Raw genomic sequence first — 24,072 nt, forward strand, 5'->3', positions numbered from 1 at the left:
GGAATTACCTGAAATGGAAGTTTTGTCATGGTGTATCTAAATTCAATGTCATTCAGTTTAACTGAGTATGTATTTTATTACTTCTTCCGTTTTTATTTACTTGCAACACGCCAAGACAATCTTGTGACAAGTGCTTAAAATAATTTTTATACATGATACATAACCCTACTCTAATCCTTATGTTAAATTTTATTTTGATGAATCCGCTCGTTTACCTTCAATGATCATCTTCTTAAATTACGTGTCTAGAAGGTGTGTTGTAAGTAAGAAGAAGTAATGCAGTATATTAAGACAAGAGATAAAGGAAAATTAATTAAATGAACTCCATGAGATTTGATTCATATATTGAAAGAATCTAAGGTGGTGAACAAATGAACAATATTACTATTCTACTAAAGATGGGCACGGGCCGTGCCGGTACACGGGCGGCACGAGCCCGGCACGACTCCGGCACGGCACGGCGGCCTACTTGTGGGCCGTGGGCCGTGCCATGAACAAAAAATTGAAATCCGGCACGGGCACGGCGGGCGGCACGCCGTCACAACCCATGCCCAAATAAAACTTATTTAATTAAGTTTATTTATATAAACTTATTTAATTAATAAATTAAATAAGTTTATTTATATAAACTTATTAAATTAAGTTTATTTATATTAACTTATTTAATTAAGTTTATAAATAAACTTAATTAAATAAGTTACAAATTACGGGTTGGCCCGCAGCCCGGCACGGCACGGCACGATGCCCACCTTTATATTCTACACTTTAACTTACAAATTATAAGCTGAATTGAATTGGTTCATAATACTCCATTCATATTTAAATAAATGAAGTGTTTTCCTTGTGTACGTATGTTAATGCAATACTTTTATTGACAATATATGTAATTATCAATAAGTAAAATTTATAACAATTGAATTTTGATAAACTATTTATTGGGATAATTCCAACGAGTACCCACAAAATTATATATATTCTTATATATAAATTACAAATATTAGTCAAAATGAATTAGATAAATAGTGCAAAAGGTTAAAACGTTTCACTTATTTAAACACGTTGAGAGTAATTACTAACTAAGCATTTAAAAATAACGGGAAAGGATAAATGATTCACACCCTCTAATACTATAATTATGAGGATTTAGCCTTGTGACCTTAACGTTATAAGATAAATTTCTCTACAAGTAAACCAACTAATAAGAGGTGTATTATTGTTTCCACAAAAATTAATGGAGGACTTACGTGGTGGGTATAAACACAACCAACGTATGGTGGCATTGGTGCGACGGTGCGAGTGGTTATCCCACTAACAACAAGGCCAATAACTCACTAACTTAAAGCTGATAAACTGGACTGCTCTTGTAATCACACGTTTCTTTTCTTTACCAATGCTGAGATCATTCTAAAACTTTTCCCACCTTTGTTTATTGTTTCTGATTTCTGACTTGTTTGGGCCTGAGCCCATCTTATTCCTTCAACCCAAACCTTATAAAGGCCCAATTTTAAAAGAATTCTATGGGCAGGTCCAGCAATACTAGAAGTCTAGAACCCAGACCTTATTTCTAAATGGAAGAGCACCCATAACCAACTATAAACGACTGGTTCAGGAAAATATTATCATTACTGTTATAAAAATAAGAGAAAGAGAAGAAAGTAGGAGAGAGAATAGATCGATATTCTTATTCAATAATATGTGGGAGTATACATATATTTATACATGAGATATAACTAGGGTTTTGGGGAATAATAGTATCTAGAATATTCCTGAATAATCCTAGGGATATAATGGGCATCCACTAATACATATATTATATAACACTCCCACTTGGATGACCATTATCGAATAGTGTGCCTTGTTAAAACCTTACTAGGGAAAACCCGATGGGATAAAAACCTAGTGAAGGAAAAAGAGTACAACACTTTCGTAATACGCCTTGACATGCTGCCTCGTTAAAAACCTTACCAGGAAAACCCAATGTGGGACAAAACCATGGTTAAGGGAAAAAGAGTGCAGCGCGTATTTTTCTCCCCCTGATTAATGCATAACTTGAGATCTTCCAATGTAATGTATCCAATGCCTTAGTGACTTCACATTTGTAGCTGAATAACATTCTTTGATAGCCGATCCTCCCTGATCAAACTTGAATCTTCAAATCTTCACTGTTAGGCATCTTCATTTATCCATGCATACTTGTGAGAACAATACCTATGTTGTGTTTACCACTATCTTATATCACAATTTTGTTTCAAGTTGCCTGACCACAAAATTTTGCCTACTTCTGGAGGTCGTAAAGTAGCTATTGATAATCAAATATTGATAATATTTTATGGCAACTTGTGATATCTTGATATCATTATCTAAGCTTATATGAATTAGTAATAATATAACATAAGTAATTATTATATACTTTACTCATGGTTCTTCTGGACCATAAGAAGATTATTCTTACTGTAATATATCTCATTACTATTCTTCTTTAGACATTTTCATTTTAGACGAGAGTTTTCCAATGAATACAAAAATCGATTAACTCTCACTTGGTTAAATTTCAGGTTGAAAACTCAATAACTTAATCACCAATACTCTCCATGAGTTTGATAACAATATCAACATTGTCATTTTTCAAAATATAGAATTTGAAGGGCTAGATATTTGAATACATTGTATGTAAGTTCTTCGGGAACTTTTATGCATGATTCATAACATGCTATTGAATCGTCATCGTATAAACTTTCATCACAATTAATTATAAGCCCATCGAAATATATATAAATTTCTTCTTGTAAGCCTTCATCATAATTATAAACTCGTCATACCACAAACATTCACATATAACACAATTGTTGTATATAACTAAGGCGTGCAATATGAGATGTAGAATTTATGATAAAATCATGAACAAAATACATATGTGATGAGTAATGCATCAAACTACATCCTATACATACAATGAGTAATGCATAAATCTAAAACTCAAACATAAAGGACTCAAAATGTAAACACTGCACAGTGTGGATTTCAGAAATCCATTTTCAAATTGGACTACTAGTCCATGATAAACTTTTGATTTATTATCTTAGTTTCATGTCGACATCAAAATGGACATATATTTCTTATCCCTTATTCACAAGTCCATTCATTTTGCATATGCATATTATGTATCGGTTCCATCATATACCGGTATCATATAATTCCTCAAGATACAATTTAATTTGCATGCTATTTTGCAATGATATCTGAATACATTTCTCATTGGTACCATCATAACTTTCTTACATCATAGGCCATCTATTGTAATAATTCAGATATCTATACCACTTTTAGGGTATTTCATACACCAGAGTATTTATATACTATTACACTATTAGTGTTAACTGCACTATCTTGCCATATATCATATATATTAGACTTATCTTTATTTTGGAACCGATCATACAACCTACACTTCAGGTGTAGTGATTCAAGTATAATTGGCAAGATTTTATCTCAATGTATACACATAATTAATATGACCAAAATATATCTTCAACGTTATGCAACATGAGTCATAACTAAATACAAATCAAATCATAAATGTGCAACATATCTTGATAATATGTAGACAATAGTTGGCATATAACTTTTCAAACTTACATTACAGGGATCATCAAGTTTTTGATTTTGCCAACTTATGCTAACCCTTCTCCCCCTAAGTTGGTAAAATAACTCATATATAGGGGCATTAAAATTCTTGACCAACTTAGTACATAAATTTGCAAAATAATTCATTTCATTGGGAAGATTATATATAATAAAATTTATCTCTTCTGGAGAATATTATCCATTGGGGGAGAGTATATTGTGCAGTTATTCATCATTTCTTATCTTTATTCTTGTGCTGACTGATAATAGCCCCAATAATCAAGAGATTGTTATATAAGTATAAGTCACTTGTATATAATTCACTAGACAGTGATCTTCTGATCATCAAAAGACTTTAATAATGAGATATTAGTTACTCAAAAATTTAACATACAAGTAGCCTTAGTGAGCTTTCAGTCACCTAATACGGTGAGCTTCTACTCACCTGAAACTGTACAAAACATAAACTATCCTGGTGAACTTCTGGCCACCCATTACATATGCCCATACAAAGTTGTTAGAAACTTATATATATATATATTTATATATATACAATCTCTTGAAATTTTTTTTCGTCAAAATAAACTATTAAATTCACAATTTAAATGTATCTCAATCTCAATGTTATGTCTTGCCATTCAATTCATTTCATATATCTAACATTGAGAGAGCGTCAGCACATAATTTCTTTCATATCAAATGAAACTTCAGGTTCTCATAACGAGTATTTATTGAACCCGGATGGCCTATTTAATTTTCACATTCAATCACTTTTTATTTAAACTATATATGGTCAGTTTTCCAATTCTGTGATCACCTTATCAAATGTATTTTATGCATGGCCATGAATATAATGTGATATAAGAACAATAATATGCATATCTTTATTCACTTGGCAAGACAACCAACTAATACATGATCGATAATAATAACTTAATTACGCTCTGCTGGAGCATTAAGTATAATCTTGATACATGCTAATCTTGTTGGACATTTCCTACTCTTCTGGAGTCTTTTGTATGAATATGGTAAAATTTAATTTTACTAAACATGATGCTTCTAGTGATCTAATAAAGTTTATCACTTCATCATCAAATTTGTCATTGTCAACAGTTGCTCCTTTCTTTTTTTTTTTCGAAAATTCATATTATCTATAGGTATCCATTAATCTACCACGCTTCAGGCGTCTCCTTGGTTGATTAACAACTGATATTGTCCTTTCTGGGACATAAATTTTAATGGGAGCCTTTACAACTAGTATATAGTCAATGACAGTACAATTGTTCATATATATCTCCAGGATGGTATCATACTAAAGATTTAATTATCGTGTGGCCACCTCTGTCAAATAAATGTTGATATGTAAGTTAATGTATGTATCAAACTGACCATCAAAGCATTTTAGTGTTTTTGTGCAAGGATTGCCTAAATTAACGGAATGAATAATATCTCCCCCTAATCCTTGCATATGGGGGCATAATATTAATCGTCCAACAACCTTTAATTAATTATATTGCGTCTTTTAAGCCAGAATTTATTTTTGGCAATGTCATGTATCAAGTCAAATGTTCCTCTTGCATTCATTTTAAATTGGAATATCTCATAAGTATGGGCATAAACATATTTATCAAGTGAGTTGCTCACAATGTCATGCATGTTCAATCTCTTGCTCATAAAGATAATATCTATTCATGTTTGCAATTCTATCTTATGAACTTTTCCATGAAGAATTATATACAATCAAAAGAACATCATGCAAGCATGCTAATCTCTATTAAGTATGCAAAATCTCATTCACTTCTGGGAATGAATATATCTAGTTATTTATCAATATTCAGCTAGAATTTGGTATCTTGGATATCCAAACAAAAGACAATAGTATATAAACTATATAAATTCTTTATATTTTCACATGACATTGTGTATATAGGAACACATTAATTATGTAAACGGTGGATTATCCAAGCAACATACATTAGAAACAATTAGAAATTTATTGGTCATTTATAAGTCTTCATATTATTCCTGGGGATTTCTGGCCCTTCATAAATATTTAAGGAACTTCAGGTCCATATGGTATAATTATTTAATATATAAATGACACATCAATCATTCAAAATACATTCGCATATTTTTCATATGCAATTGAAATAAATCACAAATCTATCTATCATCCATCTACATTTATTAAGGAATATGATATCATATAGTAAACATTGTCATTATTACCACTATTGCTCATAATCCCAAAATCAATTATTTTCACATAAAATAAAATATTACCCTCATATACACATTTAAATTCAAAATACGATCAGACTACATACAAGTATATATATATATATTTCTTTATAAAGTTTGGGGAATTTTAAATCCATATAAATGAAAAAATTCATTATTTCTAATCATAACTCTTTTCAATATTATTATATTATAGTACTATTTGATACTTCACTACATAACTTGACTATTTCACTATGAAACAATCTTCAACCAAGAACTGTATGAGCATGGTACAATCACTTGATTCAATCAAGATAGACCCAAAGTAAAATCTGTAACAAAAATAATATATACATACTTCTGACAAATTCAATGTTTAGTTCTAGTGGAATAGAAGATTGGCATATATGCTTTAGTAGACTTTACAGAGAGAACAACGTAACCAAGCTAAAGATATTACAAATAAAACAACTTAAAGTGATAAGTATGCTAGGAGATAAGAATGCTAACTATAGTTGACTGTACAAGAATTATCATATGTAAATAATTATGAGGATAATAGTTTACCGTTGTTTTACTTCAATAAATATAGTTTTGACTTGTAATTATTGATCAAACAAAAATAACACATATAATATGATTTTAAACACATACTTACAATTGAACAAAATAAATTAGTCCTAATCTAACGTCATGCTTCTAGTGAAACACAAGTTTCACTTGCAATCCTCTCATTATAGATCAGACAACTTGGTCTGTACTAGTATAATACTTTAACTCTTTATTACTAGTAAGATTGAATCGAAAAAAAAATATATATATATAATTATATATAAGATTGAAAACCAAAAATTATACTCCGTACTTATTTTAAATCTTCAAAACTAATGCTCCTTAGAATATCATTGAATCTATAAAAGGGCATAATGATGGATACTCTACATCAATAGTCCATATATACTCAACTAGGCAACAGATACCACTAACATCAAGTTGAAATAATAGTACACAAATAATAATATCAATCATCATATGAATGTTTCAAGCTGCGTCGTGTCTCATTACTACGAGTAGAAGAAAAGCACAACTTTAACATCCTATCATAATTTAACAAAGCAACCTCCAAAATGAGTTCATGTAACTATCTACTAATAGGCTTACCAGAGATACTTGCTATGTATGTAGTAGTTGTACGAACGATTGACAATGATCATGACACAATTTATTTATGGATTTTTTGTGAAAAACTACCTTTTAAATTTCGAATTTTGCGAAAAACTACCCTAAAAACAAAATGTTGTAATTAACTACCTTATAAAGTACAAAATGTTGTAGTTGACTACCTTCCACCGGAATAACGCATTTGACTTTTATTTTCCGGCGTTGACCATGTCACGTGACGGTCATGTGACCCTATAATGACTTAATTCCCCCCCTTTTCCCCAAATTTTCCCGCTTTACACCAACTATTTTCCTTAACAATACGATTAATCATATTTTATACGGCTTATTTGCAACCCCTTTGATAATTATATGGGTTGAATTGGTGTAAGGTGGGAAAATTTGGGGGGAAAAGGGGGTATTAAGTCATTAAAGGGTCACATGACCCTCATGTGACATGGTCAACGTCGGAAAATAAAAGTTAAATGTGTCATTCCGGTGGAAGGTAGTCAATTACAACATTTTATCTTTTATAAGGTACTTAATTACAACATTTTTTTTTAGGGTAGTTTTTCGCAAAATCTGGAATTTAAAAGGTAGTTTTTCACAAAATATTCTTTATTTATTATTTACCAAAGTTTATCAGAGAGAAAATAAAATAATACGAGACGTAAAAAAAACTTCCACCAATTCAATAAATCCACCATCATCCAATAATGCTTATATAATAAGCCATAATTCATTATAATAAGGTAGCAATGATAATCCTAAATCAATAGCATACAAATAAACATAATAATCATGGAATCATAGAGAATAAAGTAATACTCCGTAATTCTTAGTATTGGGCAGTTGGCATTTTGCAACACCTTCAATGCAGGGTTATCAAATTGCATTCCTCAAGCATATAAGGAGATTATGCAATAATAAATAAATAATTGATTTTAATAAATTGAAGCATCTATCAAACTCCATACAACAAATATAATCAGTGTCGCATACCGATATATAAATATATATATATATATATATACACTTTGCATTAATCGAAAGAGTACATGTTTATAAAATCGAAATATTGTTCAATCGTAACACAAAAATAGTGATGAATTCATGATAAATTTCATACTAATTAATCCAATAAATACAAAAGACTAACCTCGATGATGATTGATTTCCCTCATATTTTTGGATGATTGATTTCCCTCATATTTTCGTCGAGTTAATCGGCATAGTATTGGTTTTCTGTCTCCCTTTACTCAACCAATTATGATTGATTTTCCTTAGCGATGGTGCTGATAACGTGTTATAAAAATAAGAGAAAGAGAAGAAAGTAGGAGAGAGAATAGATCGATATTCTTATTTAATAATATGTGGGAGTATACATATATTTATACATGAGATATAACTAGGGTTTTGGGGAATAATAGTATCTAGAATATTCCTGAATAATCCTAGGGATATAATGGGCATCCACTAATACATATATTATATAACAATTACTCAAATTTATCAGATTTTTCTAGTTTAAAGCCAAATTTAGGTCACAAACTTCTGATGTTGTAACCTTCGCATTTTATGATGTATACATGATTTGATTTCATGTTTTGAGTTATCACCTCCAAGGCTCTAAACGTTTACTAGGTCAAAAACTGTATTCCACAAAAGCATGTGTAGGTTATTAATTGTTGTACAAGTTATATATATATACTCGAATTCTAAAAAAGTCTAGAGTGTCTTGTGTTAATATTAAGATATATCAAAAGTATTTACAAAAGTTATTGAAAAGAATTTAGACTTTAAAGGGTTATGTGAAAACTGAAAGCCATATGATTATTGACTTCTCTATTATTGAAGTTATATTCGATTAAACTAGTACATTTTAGATATCTTAAAATTTCAAGCATATAACTATTACATCAAACTATTAGATTAGCACAACTTCTTTTTATCCCCAAAAGCCATATATGCCTCCAAAGTTACTTAACTTTTCGAAACACTACAACCATTAAAAGTTACTTTCACAAACGATACTACTTTTCAAAAAAAAAAAAAAAAATTAAAAAAAAAAAAAAGTTACCTTTTGAGTTGTTATTGAACATATGGTCATGGTATTGCAAAATTAAGCAAGAAGCATATTTCCTTCAGTTTTACACCTTTATTTCTCAATGATTTATGATTTATATGTAAAACACAACTAAACTTAGAAATCTTAAACCCCATTACATAGCTTCCGAATATAAAACTTAAGGATATGGCTGAATTTAGGTCTTAAAACAGTTAGATATTTATCTAGACTAGACACAATTTGTAAACATCAGATCTAAATTTGCTCTTGATTCATTAGATACGTCCCAAAACTCACTACGTTAGAACTAAGTAGTACATCGATTTCAAATTTTTGGTACCCAAGCAAGACCATCCATTTAAAGTTTCAAACCAATTCATCTTAGAACATAATTTATTACAATAATTGAACTGTGTCTCCAAATACTCCATCTTAATCAATTTCTATATTCTTCTAAGAATCTCAGCAGCCAATCAAACGTGAGTCTGAAACTATTTCGTACACTCCACTTTAGCCAATAAATTTATAAACTGCTTAAACAACAAGTAGTGTAATTTTATGAGACCAAGGGACAAGATTTGAAGTTCATAATCTAGAAAAAGCGTGACAAATTCATCATCAATAATAGTAAATCGTCCTAACATAATTGGACACAAAGTTTGGCATGGGCCTAAAAGAGAAGGAATATTGGACCGACCCTATAATTCTATGATCTTGACCTTAACCCTAAATGATAGCTAATACTTCTATGCTGGAAATTCTGATTATAAAGCTGAACAAATTATTGACTTTTTTAGGTCCAACTTTTTGTCATAAAAAGATAACTGCAAGTTTATGAAGTTATGATATACGTAGTACAGGTAAACAATAGTACTTTGTATTAACTAAGCAAGCTTCGCGGAGTTAATTAAGACTTCAACTTATAATTTGTGACTTTGAGGTCACACATTGGAGCCCTATCAATTACATTTGTTTGGGAGTAGGAAAATTTTATTACCTCTCCCTCTACCTTTAAGTATGTGTTGCTTGTGTTGAAACTAGAGGTGTCAATTCAGATGATCGGATCGGGTATGATATAGTCGGGTCGGGTCGGGTAAATTTTAAAAGTTAAGTCATACTAAATTGTTTTGTCCACGCGTGTCCAAATCTGAATCGGATATTTTTCAGATCGGGTCGGGTCGGATGTGCTATTGACACCTCTAGTTGAAACCCATTGTAACCCACTTGTGAGTGTCCCACATTGGAGAAAGAGGAGAGGTGGTTCCACTTTATAAGATAGAGGAGTATCTCCTACCAGTACCAATTGGTTTTAGTATGGAAGCTCTAAAGCCTTGTTTGTGGACCTAACTCTCCTCCTCCTTGTTCGGGTTGCCCAGACCCATTTCATATTATTTCGAAATTTAACATGGTATCAAAGCCAGGTTTGTTAGCCGTTCATAACTGGGTATTTGTCAAGCCACTGGTTAAGGGGCCTCTATTGGATGTTCATTCCCAAAGAGTATATGCTTCATACTGATACTCGTATATATATATGTCAAAGTCTAAATCTAAATTTGATAAGTCGAGAAATTCAAAAACATATACTTCGTATAAAGATTTAATAACTTATACTTTCTCTGTTTTTTATACTTGCAACACACATTTTATCACGTTTTTTGAGGAGGTGATTAAACTAGTTAAAGGAATGAATTAAGCTATGAAATTTAAACTGTAGCAACTTATCCCTTTCTTCTTATAGGTGGTAAAATTTTGTGAATTAATTTATCCGTTTACCTAGTCTAATATTTTCCTTAAAATGCGTGCCAAAAAGGTGTGTTACAACTAAACAAAAACGGAGGAAGTATGAGTTATATCCATCTCATCTTGAGTCCAAATTCATATAATATTTTCTCATTTATAATCTTATCCATTCTATTTGACACTTTTTTTACTTTTTACACTTTGTTTTAGCTTATTTCCATTTGAATTACACTCACTCCACCTTTCACCTCATCTCTTATTGTTGAGTTCATAATCAAACTCACATGTGAATTCAAGTGTTGTCCCACATTAAAAGAGGGTAATAATGTTAGATCGATGTGTATCCTACATTATATTGAAGCATCAAGAATGTTATGCCTACTTTATAAGCTTAAGGGACTACTCCTCTTATTGCCATATAATTTTAAAGCGAAACCTCTTTAAACTTGTAAAGTGGACAATCGTGACATATGCGATGGAGGTCTATTTAACAGTTACGGAGTATTTTCTTTTTTTACACCCATTCACAATCCAGTTAATTTCCATGCATCTCTAGAAACAAGATCAAAGTTTATAGCTTGTGAGTTGAACTTTCTGAAAGGAAAGAATTTTTTTTCATTTATTTTAATTTTAGTTATTTTTTTTTTCCGAAAAAGGGAGAATATCTAAGAAATTATAGACAATCATGAAAGCTATAACCTAATAACTAACAGGACAAAAAGTTCACTAATTAAAGCTGGAAAAATTATAAAATTTCCACTGTCATCATGGTTGTTTTGTCCATCTTTCATCATGTTTCTTTGCCGCGTGAATCCCTTGATAATTATGCTCCAATGTTGCAATTTGCTCTTTTTAGAGTTTAATCGCCAAACCTTGTAAATTTTTATCAATATCTAAAGCCACTTTTATAAGTATATGAGTTATCCATTAAATGCTAATTTTTGGATTGGTTTCCATAACAAATATTGATAATTTATGATGGTGGATGTTGATATTTTAAAGCAAATTGACTGGTTTATGTACTTCGTTTTGTTTTTATCTTACACCATATGATTTTGTATACATATATAGAAAAACATAATTATGTTGTTAATTGTTAAATTTGACTAAATATTACTCACTTTTTTCATAATACTCTATATTAACTTTTTATACGAATATTGTTTAGCTTGGCTAGCCAATAATATAAGTTACTCTTATGAAAAAATGAGAAGAAAATCCTTATTAAAAGTTGGTCAATAATTGGTAAGGGTTGAATATTCTCAATTTGAAAGGAAACACAAAATAAACAAAGTATATATCATTATTAAAGCAAATTAAATGAGTTGCACTTTCTCTTGCAATCTAATGAGCCCTGTAAACTCGTTATTTTTTTGGTAATATTTCAAAAGTTAACGAGTACAGTAGTACCCAAATGATATGTTACATTTATTTGTTGCTTTCATGTTAATTTTTGGGTCTATACTCTTTCTATTCTATCTATGTACTCAGTATTCCATTTTCTTCCACTCACAAGGGTATTGTATGTTCAATATTTTGCAATAAGTTATTAGAACACATTTAAAATTTATCCATGTTATATATACATATACATATCGGGTATATATTAATACTCCCTTCTACTTAACTAGCTAATGCCTCTTCCCTTGCTAATTACTCCGTATCTGTCACTCAGCTACATTAATGCGTGAAATAATATGTGTTTCTGCCTGATCCTGACTTCCCCAAGAATTCGGACCTGAGATCCTGATACTCCTATCGGCAAGCTGAGAACCTACACAATGAGAAGAAGTTAGCTAACCCCGGGGTGGTCCGGGGATAACCACTCCGATGATAAAGTCAGAAGGTGTTTAAGAGAGAAGAAGATAAGTAAGAGAGAGAAAGTAGAGAGAGAGAAAGTGTAATTAATGTCCTCATTAATGAGGTCTTACCTACTATTTATAATAGTTTACCTTGACAGGTGGCTCTCATCCATGCAGAGCCTTTTGTGCCAAGTGTCGAGCTTCTGTTGCCACGTGTTGAATTCCGGCAAGCCGACATGTCTTCTTTCTGGAACATATCAGCATCCTCTTATAATTATTGGAACCTGGTCACGTGTTTTCACAAGATATCGGTCATACTCAGATATCATCCCATACAATTAGCCCCCCAAGTGAGGACGCATGATCATTCGTCATCGTTCTCAGTTAACATGGGTAACAAGCTGAACCTAACTAAACAAACTTTGGGTTCCACATCTTACTCTTCAGATTTTTCCTTGTGCTGGAAATTTTATTGTGACAACGTTTCTTGTACTCTGTCAAGCATTGTTTACTAACAAAACCTTATTACTGACTTTGCCGTTGTAGCAATTCGTTTCACTTGCTCGGCTTTCGAGTTTCATACTCCCCACTAAATTGACTTGATACCAGCTGAGAATCAGTTGTCAAAACTAGCCGTTTTGCTTCTGCTGCTATTGACAATTGCATTCCGGCCACCGCGGCTTCGTATTCGGCTTCATTATTTGTTGCCTTGAACTTAAACTTCATGGCATATTCAAACATTCTCCCATCTGGAGCCGTTATCACAATTCCTGCCCCTGCCCCCGTTGCCGTTGCCGATCCATCAACTGATACCTGCCATGTTCCCAATTCTTCCTCTTCATCGGTGTATGTGGTTTCAACAATAAAATCAGACAACGCTTGAGCCTTAATTGATGTTCTTGGCTTGTAGCCTATCTCATATTCCGACAACTCGACTGCCCATGCCAGTAATCTGCCAGATGTATCCATTTTACGCAACGATTTCTCTAAGGGATGATTAGTGAGCACCTCTATTGGATGTGCATCAAAGTAAGGCCTCAACTTCCTGGCTGCCACTATTACCGCTAACGCCATTTTTTCTATCACTGGATATCTACGCTCTGCCGCATTCAAAACATGACTGACAAAGTATATCAGCTGTTGTTGTTTCTTCCTTTCTACTAACAAAACGGCTGCTACCGTTTTTGGCGACGCCGAAATGTATAATTGCAACACTTCTCCCCTCTCGGGCCTGGCAATCGTGGGAAGAGACCTAAGATGATTCCTTACTACTTCTAGGGCATCACTTTGTTCTTTTCCCCACTCGAATGCCTTGTTCTTTCTTAGTACCATAAAGAACGGAAGTGCCTTATCAGCTGACTTGCTGATAAACCTGATTAACCCTGCCATCCTGCCAGTCAACCTCTGTATATCACGAATGGTTTTTGGTTGTTTCATTTGAAGTACCGCATTCACCTTATCTGGATTCGCATCTATCCCCCGTTCACTGACCATGAAGCCTAGAAACTTCCCTGATCTAACTCCAAAAACACACTTCTCCGGATTTAACTTCATCTGATATTTCCTTAAAGTCTCAAATGTTTCTCTCAAATCTGCTATATGGTTTCCTTTTTCCTTGCTCTTCACTATCGTATCATCCACATACACCTCAACATTCCGTCCCTTCTGCTTCTCAAAAATCTTGTCTACCAATTTCTGGTAGGTTGCCCCTGCATTTTTCAACCCAAACGGCATTGCCTTATAACAATATACACCAACATCTGTTATAAAAGCCGTTTTATTCCTGTCAGCCTTATGCATGCTGACTTGATGATATCCTGAAAATGCATCCAGAAAACTAAGCATGGCATGACCAGAGGTTGAGTCTACTAATCTGTCTATCCGGGGTAGTGGGTAGCAATCCTTAGGGCAAGCCTTATTCAGATCTGTGAAATCCACGCACATTCGCCACTTCCCTATTGGCTTTCTCACCATTACTACATTCGCCAGCCACTCTGGATATGTGCAAGGCTCAATGAACCCTGCTGCTAAGAGTTTATTTACTTCAGCCTGTATTGCTTCTATCTTCTCAGTTGAGAAATTGCGCTTCTTTTGCCTTACCGGCCTGAACTTTCTGTCAACGTTCAACTTATGCTCCATTACTTCTGGATGTATTCCCGGCATCTCACTGGCCGAGAACGCAAAGACATCGGCATTTTCACGCAGCAAGCTTATCAGGTTACACCTAGTGTCCACATCCATATCAACCCCAACCTTCACTGTCCTACTCGGGTCGCCTGGTTGCAGTTCAACTTGGATGGTTTCTCCCCCCGGTAACGGCCTTGGTGTTTCCTCAGGTCTTGCATCAAAGTTTTTCATGGTTAAATCCTGAACTGTCGGCTCACCTTCCCTTATTGGGTTACATGGTATCGTAACACTACCAACTGGGTTCTTCAAAGCTGTAACATAACAGGCTTTTGACATAACCTGTCCCCCATACACCTTCTCCACAGCACCTAAATTCGACACATAGGCTATTGCTAGATGGTAAGTTGACACAACGGCCTGCATGTCGTGAATTATCGGTCTGCCGATAATTACGTTGTAAGCCGACTTGACATCCACCACCAGAAACTCTACCATCACATCTCTTGCCTGTGGTCCATCACCCATCCTTACGGGCAGCACAATGCTCCCTTCTGGCCTTACAGTCGACCCATTAAACCCAATCACTGGATACGATACCGGCTTCAAATATTGCCTTCCTATATTCATCTCATTAAAAGCTTGCACAAACAACACATTTGCTGAACTACCCCCATCTACCAGTACTCTTTTGATGTCAGCCCCATTTATCTTGGTTATCAGGACTAACGGATCGTCATGCGGGAATACTACACCTCGTGCATCTTCCTCTATAAACACAACTTGTAGTATTGACGCCGGCCGAGGACGGTTGTCTACGTCCAAAGCACAAACTAGATGTCGGTGTTCCGCCAAATGCTTCTTTGCCCCACTAATTGTCCCTCCATGAATCGGTCCTCCCGTTATTACATCTACTCTTCCAGTAGATAACGGTGGTACTCCCGCGTCCCCTTGTCGGACTATTCTTCCTTGAGTTCTTCCTGCTGAATGCCGCTGCCAGTGTCGGCAGGTTCTTCCTTGTAAGATACCTCTTAAAATCCGAATCAATCAATCCATTCATTAAAGCCATCACAGTTATTTCCTGTTGCAATTTCGGAATGGTGTTTGCCTCATTGTTAAATCGCCTGATATAATCCCTCAAAGATTCATCCGGTTTCTGCTCCACAGCCATCAATTCTCCAGAGGTTCTCTGCCTCACACTGTTACTGACATACTGACCTACAAACATCCCAGTCAATCTTTCAAAGCTATCTACTGACCCGACTTCAAGGTTGTTAAACCAATCGGCTGCAGCCCCAATCAGAGTTGTCGGAAAGACTTTACACCAGACTGCATTCGAGTTAGTGTATAGCATCATGTGTCCCTCACAGGACGTTATGAATCTTGCCGGATCCCCTCTTCCATCATACCGACAAGTCGGCATTTTCACCTTTTCCATTGGCTGATCCAAGACGTGCTGGGCAAATGGAGATGCCCTTAACTGCACCACTGTGCGCACTGCTTGACCCTCTACTTGTGAACTTCTCTGCTGTTGAGTTCCAGTACTCACAACGTGACTTGAGGATTGTTAAACCCGTCGTGATGTTGTATGCGATCTTATCGGCGACTCATGTCGGGGTCTCCTCGACGAGTTCTCCAACTGATTGTGTTGTTCCTCCTGGTGACGGTGCGATGTTCCTCTATCGGCCTGGGCAGCTTCTCTTTCAGCCCGTGCCGCCTCAGCCTCCTTTCTCTTCCTACTCATTGCACTCATCACCCTTGCGGCTGTTTCCAACTCATCTGGAGTGAATGCCGCCATAGGATCCTCTGCCTCTCCTCCTCCTGCAGGGGGAGTTATCGGCATATGGAATTGATTACCCTCTAGGGTATGGGTTTCATCTACTATTTCCACCTGGGGTTGTTCTACTGGTATTCCATTGTTTCCGGCCATGGTTATCGTTGTTATATGAATGTTTTTGTGTGAGGTTCTTAGGCGATAGAAGTGATCAACTGTCCCCTCCTTCTAGCGCCAAATTGTTTCTGTCTGATCCTGACTTCCCCAAGAATTCGGACCTGAGATCCTGATACTCCTATCGGCAAGCTGAGAACCTACACAATGAGAAGAAGTTAGCTAACCCCGGGGTGGTCCGGGGATAACCACTCCGATGATAAAGTCAGAAGGTGTTTAAGAGAGAAGAAGATAAGTAAGAGAGAGAAAGTAGAGAGAGAGAAAGTGTAATTAATGTCCTCATTAATGAGGTCTTACCTACTATTTATAATAGTTTACCTTGACAGGTGGCTCTCATCCATGCAGAGCCTTTTGTGCCAAGTGTCGAGTTTCTGTTGCCACGTGTTGAATTCCGGCAAGCCGACATGTCTTCTTTCTGGAACATATCAGCATCCTCTTATAATTATTGGAACCTGGTCACGTGTTTTAACAAGATATCGGTCATACTCAGATATCATCCCATACAATATGTTTAATTAATATTGTTACAATAAATTTGACAATACTACACCTTTTTGTACATTAAGGTTAAATTGAATATCCAAGGACAATAATGTTGTGCTTCTCACTCCAAATTATGTTTTTGTTTAATTCGATCTTAAATTCTTCAGTGGGTTTTAAACTTTTAATGATAGGTTTCTCATCGATGGGTGGACAATGAGTTGGATCTTCATCTACTTGACTTTATACTAAACTTTTCATTGATATGAATATCAGGAGATCATATATATCGGTCTGCGGGCTCTAGCTCATCAAAAGTGCACTAGATTTAATTTTTTTTTAAAAGCCAGCCTTACTTTTGATTTATTTTATTTATTTATTTATTTTAAATTTGTCATTGTTGTAAGTAAGCTCTTATATTTGGTTTTTTTTTTTTAATATAATTTTTAAAAGTAAACCTTACTTAAATTGGATTTTTTTATGAACCTCGGCTCATTTTAACTTCCTTAAGTAAAGTTGTAAGAGCAACCGAACAACTATTTATTGCCCCAACTCTCAAGCAATACCTTAAATCGTTGCAAGTAAGGGTATGTTTTAATTGATTGAACTGAATTGAAATCAACTGAAATGAATTTATTGGAGCTGAACTGAACTGAAATAAATATTTTATGAGAGAAAAAATTAAGAACTGAACTAAACTTATAAGAACTGAACTGAACTAAACTGAATTGAAAGTAAGTTAAAGAAAACAGGCCCTGTACAAAAATATTTAAGATAAATTCAACCTCATAAAGTCATATAGATGTAAAAAACTGATCTGACCGGGACACCTCTACTTGACTACTTGTAGATACTACGTACTACTAGTAATCTAATAGTTGGACGATAATATAAGCCAGTAATTGGATCTCTCCCCATGTACCACACATCACATGATAAATAAATGGACCTCTCCCCATATTCATGTACCACACCGCATGATAAATTGGGTAAAATTGTGATTGGTAATTTGGTATGGTTAATCCCTTGGTTTGAGGTCGAATGTTTAAATAATAAATAGTGGGCCGGGTAAGTGGGCCCAACGCATGCATGGAATGGAAAGAGCAAATTAAAGCGTGAGAAATAATGCAAGATTGATCACGGTACGTAGACGACACATACAATCTCATTAATCTCACAGTCTCACTCCATCTTCCTTTCTTCCATTTGACCAAACTACCCCTAAGGTCCCCATTCATAGAAAAAGATACATTATATTAATTCATACATACATTATACATACATACATCGTCATCATCATCCTTGTCATCACTATAAATATATCATTATTAATATTATCATTATAGATTATAATTATTATTTTTGAGATATAATAAAGTTGAGATATATCACTATCACTTTTATTGTTTATGTTTGTTCACAATTGAAAGAATTATGACAAATTTCAAATCCTTTGAGATTTGCTAGCTTGTATTATGGTATGAGTTTTCTCCTTTTTGTTGTTCTATTGAATATGCATTTTTTGGGCAAATTAATTATTATTAGCCTTTTGATAGGACCATGTGGATGTGATTGTTGTTTTAATAACTTGATTTGTTCAAAAGTTTGTATTTTCTTAAAGTTAAAGGTTATAGTACTTTGCTAAAGACTTAAAGATTGTAGTGTAATTTAATTAAATTAATATTAAAGGAATTAATTTAATAAATGTTTTCGAGAGATTTTGTCTGAAATTATCATACTAATGACTTTCTAGTAGTATATACATACATTCACTTTTCTTCTATTGCCCTATCATTGTCGTCGATGTCGGTGTTGATCAGTTGATGACATGCATGGTGTTTCGTTGTACTACGTATTACGGAGTATTATCAGTTGTGGTGATATTTTGAGATTAAGTGGTGAAAGACAGAATGTGATGAGTGGTAATGCTTTTTTTAGTTAAGTGCAATTTAATATTTAATTACAATATTAATGCCCAATATATATGACACAAAATCAATTTTGCTTTACTAGTACCGAACTCGTAAAATGGATCCTCGTAGAGGGTGCGGTTTAGGCCCATTTATCATAGTATCAAAATTCAAATTGAGTTGAGTTGAGTTGTGTTATGGGTTAGTATTATGCATAATTTCAGGTGAAGGAGAGTGTTAAACCCATCAACAAACCCACATGTAAGTGAAAATGTTGTGTCATATTAAAGACTATTAAAAGATCTAGGATGTGTAATAATTGCATAAAAGAGAGAGTTATATTATTTATTTTAAAAGATTAAGGAGCTACCGCTCTTAATGCCATATAGTTTTGAGGTGAGACCTCCTTGAATTTGTAAAGTGGACACTCACGGTGGGTGCGGCTTAGGCCGTTTGTTTATTAACTAAATATTTGAGAAAATACAAGTTTATGAAAGAGATACACAGAAGTTGTTGTATATGGATTAATGAGTGGCAATTTGCCTATTTTGACATATTGTGAATATAGGTACCTCTGTGAATTTTGAAAACCACAGAGCTACCATGTGAATTTTGTAGTACCTTAAGATACCTAATGATTTTATCGATTATTTAATTACTCATTATTGTCAAAATTATATTTTTATTAAGGGTCTGTTCTTTTCAGCTTATTTTCAGTTCAGTTCAGCTCTAATAAGTTCAATTTATTTCAGTTCTTAATTTTCTTATCTCATAAAATATTTAGTTAAGTTCAATTCAGTTCAGTTCAGTTCCAATCAGTTCAATTCAATTCAGTTCAATTAATCAGAACAGGCCCTAAGTCTTTTTTTTTTCCTTAATACATGCTAAAATTACGTACTTTCCATAACACAAAATGCTGTCCATCTTGGTCATGGTTGTCTAGTCATCAGTGATCTCAGATGTGGTGGTTCAGTTTCCCCCTTTTGGTCGTGTTTAGCTTCCTTGAGAATTTTTTTTTAGTAGTAGTTTGTATTTTCTTTTTTTCTTCTAACCTATCAGTCTTTCATGTGATAAGGGAGATTTTTAAATTTTAATGATCCAAACCTGTGATAGAAGGATTATTAGGCTTGTATACCTTATCTTGTCCAAAAAAAAAAAAAAAAAATCAGTTTCAAAACAAATACTCATAGGTTCAAAAGTTTGTAAGAGAGGTTAGATTATTATTATTTAATTTTGTAAGAGATTATATACATATTACGTAATAAAAAAGTGCTAATTGTTATTTAATTTCTGACAAAAGTTGATGGTAAATAAATATGGTGAAAATACAAGTTGATATCCATTAATATCAACATAACTTGTTAATAATCATTAATATCAAGGGTTTTTGGTAAATTCTTAAGCAAATACCCCCTTTAATTTATCAATCTTTCCTCTATCACAACTGAAGCACCACTGGCACAGTGGCACCACCTTCTGATTACCGCACCACCACTAACACCATCATCCGACCACCATACGACCAATCGACCATCGCACAACCATTAATACCACTAGATGACCGTCGCACCTTCGTGAGCACCACACTTTCCCTAAGGGGTTAGTATGGGCCCACTTTACATATGTCCTACTAGGATGTCTTTTGTTTAGCCGACCAACCAGTTTAGACTCATGATGGTAGTCAAATGGTTGGCAAAGCCATAGGAGGGGAGGATAGAGAAGGAATAGTGGTCATGGGAGGAGAAGAGAGACAAAATTGAGTGGCCATGGGAGGGGATGGTCGACAAGGCCATGGGAGGGGGGGGGGAGGAGAAGTGCTTTTATTTTCTAAAATGCCACTATATTAACAAGAGATGTTAATACACTACTAGAAAACAATCAAATAACGACGGAAATTCCGTCGGAACTAGTTGTCGCAAAACCTTTTGTCGGAAAAAGGGCCTTTTCCGACGGAATTCAGTCCGCCGGAAGTGAATTTCAGGCATTCCGTCAAAAATTTTAGACAGAAATTCCGTCGGAAAATGCTTTTAAAAAAAACAAAAAAAAAAAACGCCTCCCACCCCCCCCCCCCACCAGCCCACACCAGCCCCCTAACTCGTACCACCAGCCTGCACCACCACCCACTACCCAACCACCAAAATCTACACCATAACCCCTACCCACCTAACCCTAACCCACCCAAATACAGATCTACCACCCAAATAAACCCAGATCTATAACCCTAACCACCACTGCCGCCGAACCACAACCAACCACCCACCTAAAACCACCACTACCGCCACCGAAACAAGCCAACCACAACCCAAAAATTAAGAAAAAAATAAATCCCAACCCAACCCCCAAAATTCGAACTCCAACAGCTACCAAAACATACATATTCAAAAAAATCTGATAAAACAACAAAAGAAAGAATCAAAAAAAAAAATACACATACCTTAATTCGACCAAACAAAACCTTGAAATTGGGTTTACGAGGCCAAATTCGACCACGAAAACTCTAGATTTAGAGTTTTCATGGTCGAATTTCGCCGGAAAACCTTTGTTTTCATCATGAGGAGAGAGAAAGGGCGAAAAAGGATGAAATTGGTGTTGTTGTCGATGTCGGTGTTGCTGGTGTTGAGTTGCGGCGATGGTTAATGTTGGCGGTGGTGGTGGGAGATAAAGAGGGGAAAGAAGAGGAGAGAGAAGGAGAACGAAGAGAAGAAGAAAGAAGAGGAGAGAGCTTCAAGGAGAACGGAGAGGAGAGAGCAGAGAACGGAGAGGAGAGAACAGAGAGGAGAGAGGAGGGGAAAGAGGAAAGACAGAGGAAGAAGTGGGAAAAGGATTTTAGGGTTTTCTAAGCTGTTTTTTTTTTTTTTAAATAATATTCCGTCGGAATAATTATCCGTCGAAAAAGGTAAATTCCGACGGATTTTTCCGTCGGAAAGTACAAATATTCCGACGGATTTATATTCCGTTGGAAATTTCCGACGGAATTGTTGAATTCGTCAGAAATATCTGACGGAATAAAAATCCGTTGGAAATTTCAACTTTTCCGACGGAATAATGTGTCTGTCGGAACAAGTCCGTCGCTATTTACCTATTTTCTTGTAGTGATATAGGATATTAATGAGGTCTGGCTCATAAATATGCTATAAATAAGTTACTAGTACGTAGCTCATTAAATGGGTTGTGTATCATGACTTCATGAGTACTTTCAAAACATCTACTGTGATAAATTAGTTAGGTTAGAAGTTATTCTTATGTTCTTCCCACCTTAAAATTCATGAAATTGAACGAGACATCAACCCCAAAAGGCCAAAAGCCTCCCCCCACCCACACAAACACACACACAAAATTTACTTAAAACACTTATAACACTTCTAATTTCCACATCCAAACCCAAATAACATGTAATATAACCCAAAACACTTATTCATTTTTATTCAAAAAATAAAAAAGAACATGTATTGTATTGTACTTCCTCCGTTCTTTTTTACTTGACCCGCTTTGACTTTTACTATTCACCACTTTACCTTTGACCGTCTTTTGTGAATTTTATGTAAGGAAAAACATGTTCATATGGGATCTTGTTAGAATTGTTTAAATAAGTACTATCACAATATATAACTTTTATAATATTTACTTATAGAGAATTGAAGTTATCGATTGTTAAATAATTTTTGCATTGACAAGCGTAATAAAAGAAACAGGTCAAGTAAACAAATTCATGTCAAACCAAAGAACATATAGCTCAAAATAAAAAAAACCATATGTTGTTATTTTAACCAGGCGTACCATGAACATTATGCACTCAAGTGCATTAAATAATTTGGCGATAGTAGAACTTTTTAACTGTAAATTTGTTAGGAAATAAATGAGGATAAATTGATTTTGGTTATGTGTTTGATATGCCGGAACATAGACAATAATATACAAAACATAAATTTGAGAAATAAAGTAGAAAATAGATGAGATGAACACACATATATACGTGGTTCGGTCAACAAGACCTACATCCACGGGGTAAGGGATAGTCTATTCTTATTAGCTTTCATGGAGGATAAACAAGAGAGATAACAAAAGGAGATACAACACTCTCCATCTCACAAATCTCTCAAATGTAAAGTTACATAATGGCTTGAATTGGCTGGGCTAATTAATCAATATTTAGCACTTCTAATTGTCCATCCAACGGCTCCTTATATAACATAAGAAAACCCTAAAGAAACCCTAAATTATTCCCCAAGGAATACTCAAATAGTCGTCAAAGAAAAGATATAATTTTAGAAAATATCCCATAAATTATCCTAAAAAAAACCGAGCTATAGCTCGGCAGCTAGCTCAAGCCTACTGCAAGTCTTAATTGGGTCGAGCTATAGCTCACTTGCCTAGAGCTATAGCTCTCCCGCTCGTCGCAATTTTCCAACTTCGTCAGTTTTTTGTAAAACAGTCATAACTTTCTCGTTTCTTATCGGAAGTTGGCATATGACCTATTGTTGGAAAGCTCTTGAAACAAGCTATCACCTCTAACTTGAATCACCTCAAGATCACTTATGGATTTAGAGATATGTGCATTTGAAGTTCACCCTTTGCCATTGTACTAGATTTCAAGTTATTAACAAAATTAAACTTACTTAGGTGTAAACTTATCAACTTTTATCCTCAAAAAATGTTAATGATGAGTAGATAAGATTTTAAGATGGATTTGAATGAATTTTACCTCTACCCATTTATGGTAACTTGAGAATAAAATTGACTCAAAATTGAAAAACCACCCAAAGCAAAAATAATAAGTGGGATACAAATGTGGAGGAATAAAATAAAAATGGTAAACTTGGTAGGAGAAAGCGCATGGAATTTGCCAGATGAAGACAGACAATTACACGTGAAGACCACGTCTTAACGCCATAAAGCAAGCATTTGCATTAGCAAGCACCAGATCCTAATTTCATGATTATTGATTATATCCTCCTCCATCCTCTCGTATTTTTTAGTGGTCCCACTCGTCCC

The 24,072-nt window shown here is 34.4% G+C and overlaps 1 protein-coding gene across 1 annotated transcript; it reads right to left on the bottom strand.

Annotated features, from left to right (window-relative positions):
• Window positions 1–13,173: 13,173 nt before the first annotated feature.
• On the bottom strand, window positions 13,174–16,672 carry LOC145575209 (uncharacterized). Its single transcript, XM_081633108.1, has 7 exons — window positions 16,408–16,672; window positions 16,172–16,270; window positions 16,002–16,071; window positions 14,373–15,772; window positions 14,065–14,327; window positions 13,480–14,022; window positions 13,174–13,431 (listed from the first exon to the last, which is right to left on the bottom strand). The coding sequence occupies exons 1-7, from the start codon at window positions 16,670–16,672 to the stop codon at window positions 13,174–13,176; spliced, it is 2,898 nt and encodes a 965-aa protein (XP_081489234.1).
• Window positions 16,673–24,072: the final 7,400 nt, after the last annotated feature.

This window comes from Chenopodium album, chromosome 13, assembly GCF_948465745.1.
Source record: "Chenopodium album chromosome 13, dcCheAlbu1.1, whole genome shotgun sequence".
NCBI lineage: Eukaryota > Viridiplantae > Streptophyta > Magnoliopsida > Caryophyllales > Amaranthaceae > Chenopodium > Chenopodium album.

Bases quoted from the DNA above. Each gene is read 5' to 3' on its own strand.
- LOC145575209 (XM_081633108.1), bottom strand. From the start codon at position 16,672: ATGGCCGGAAACAATGGAATACCAGTAGAACAACCCCAGGTGGAAATA. The intron at 16,271-16,407 runs GTCACCAGGAGG...GGAACTCAACAG, and splicing joins CGATAGAGGAACATCGCACC to CAGAGAAGTTCACAAGTAGA. The intron at 14,328-14,372 runs GTGTATATTGTT...TGAAAAATGCAG, and splicing joins GGCTTTTATAACAGATGTTG to GGGCAACCTACCAGAAATTG.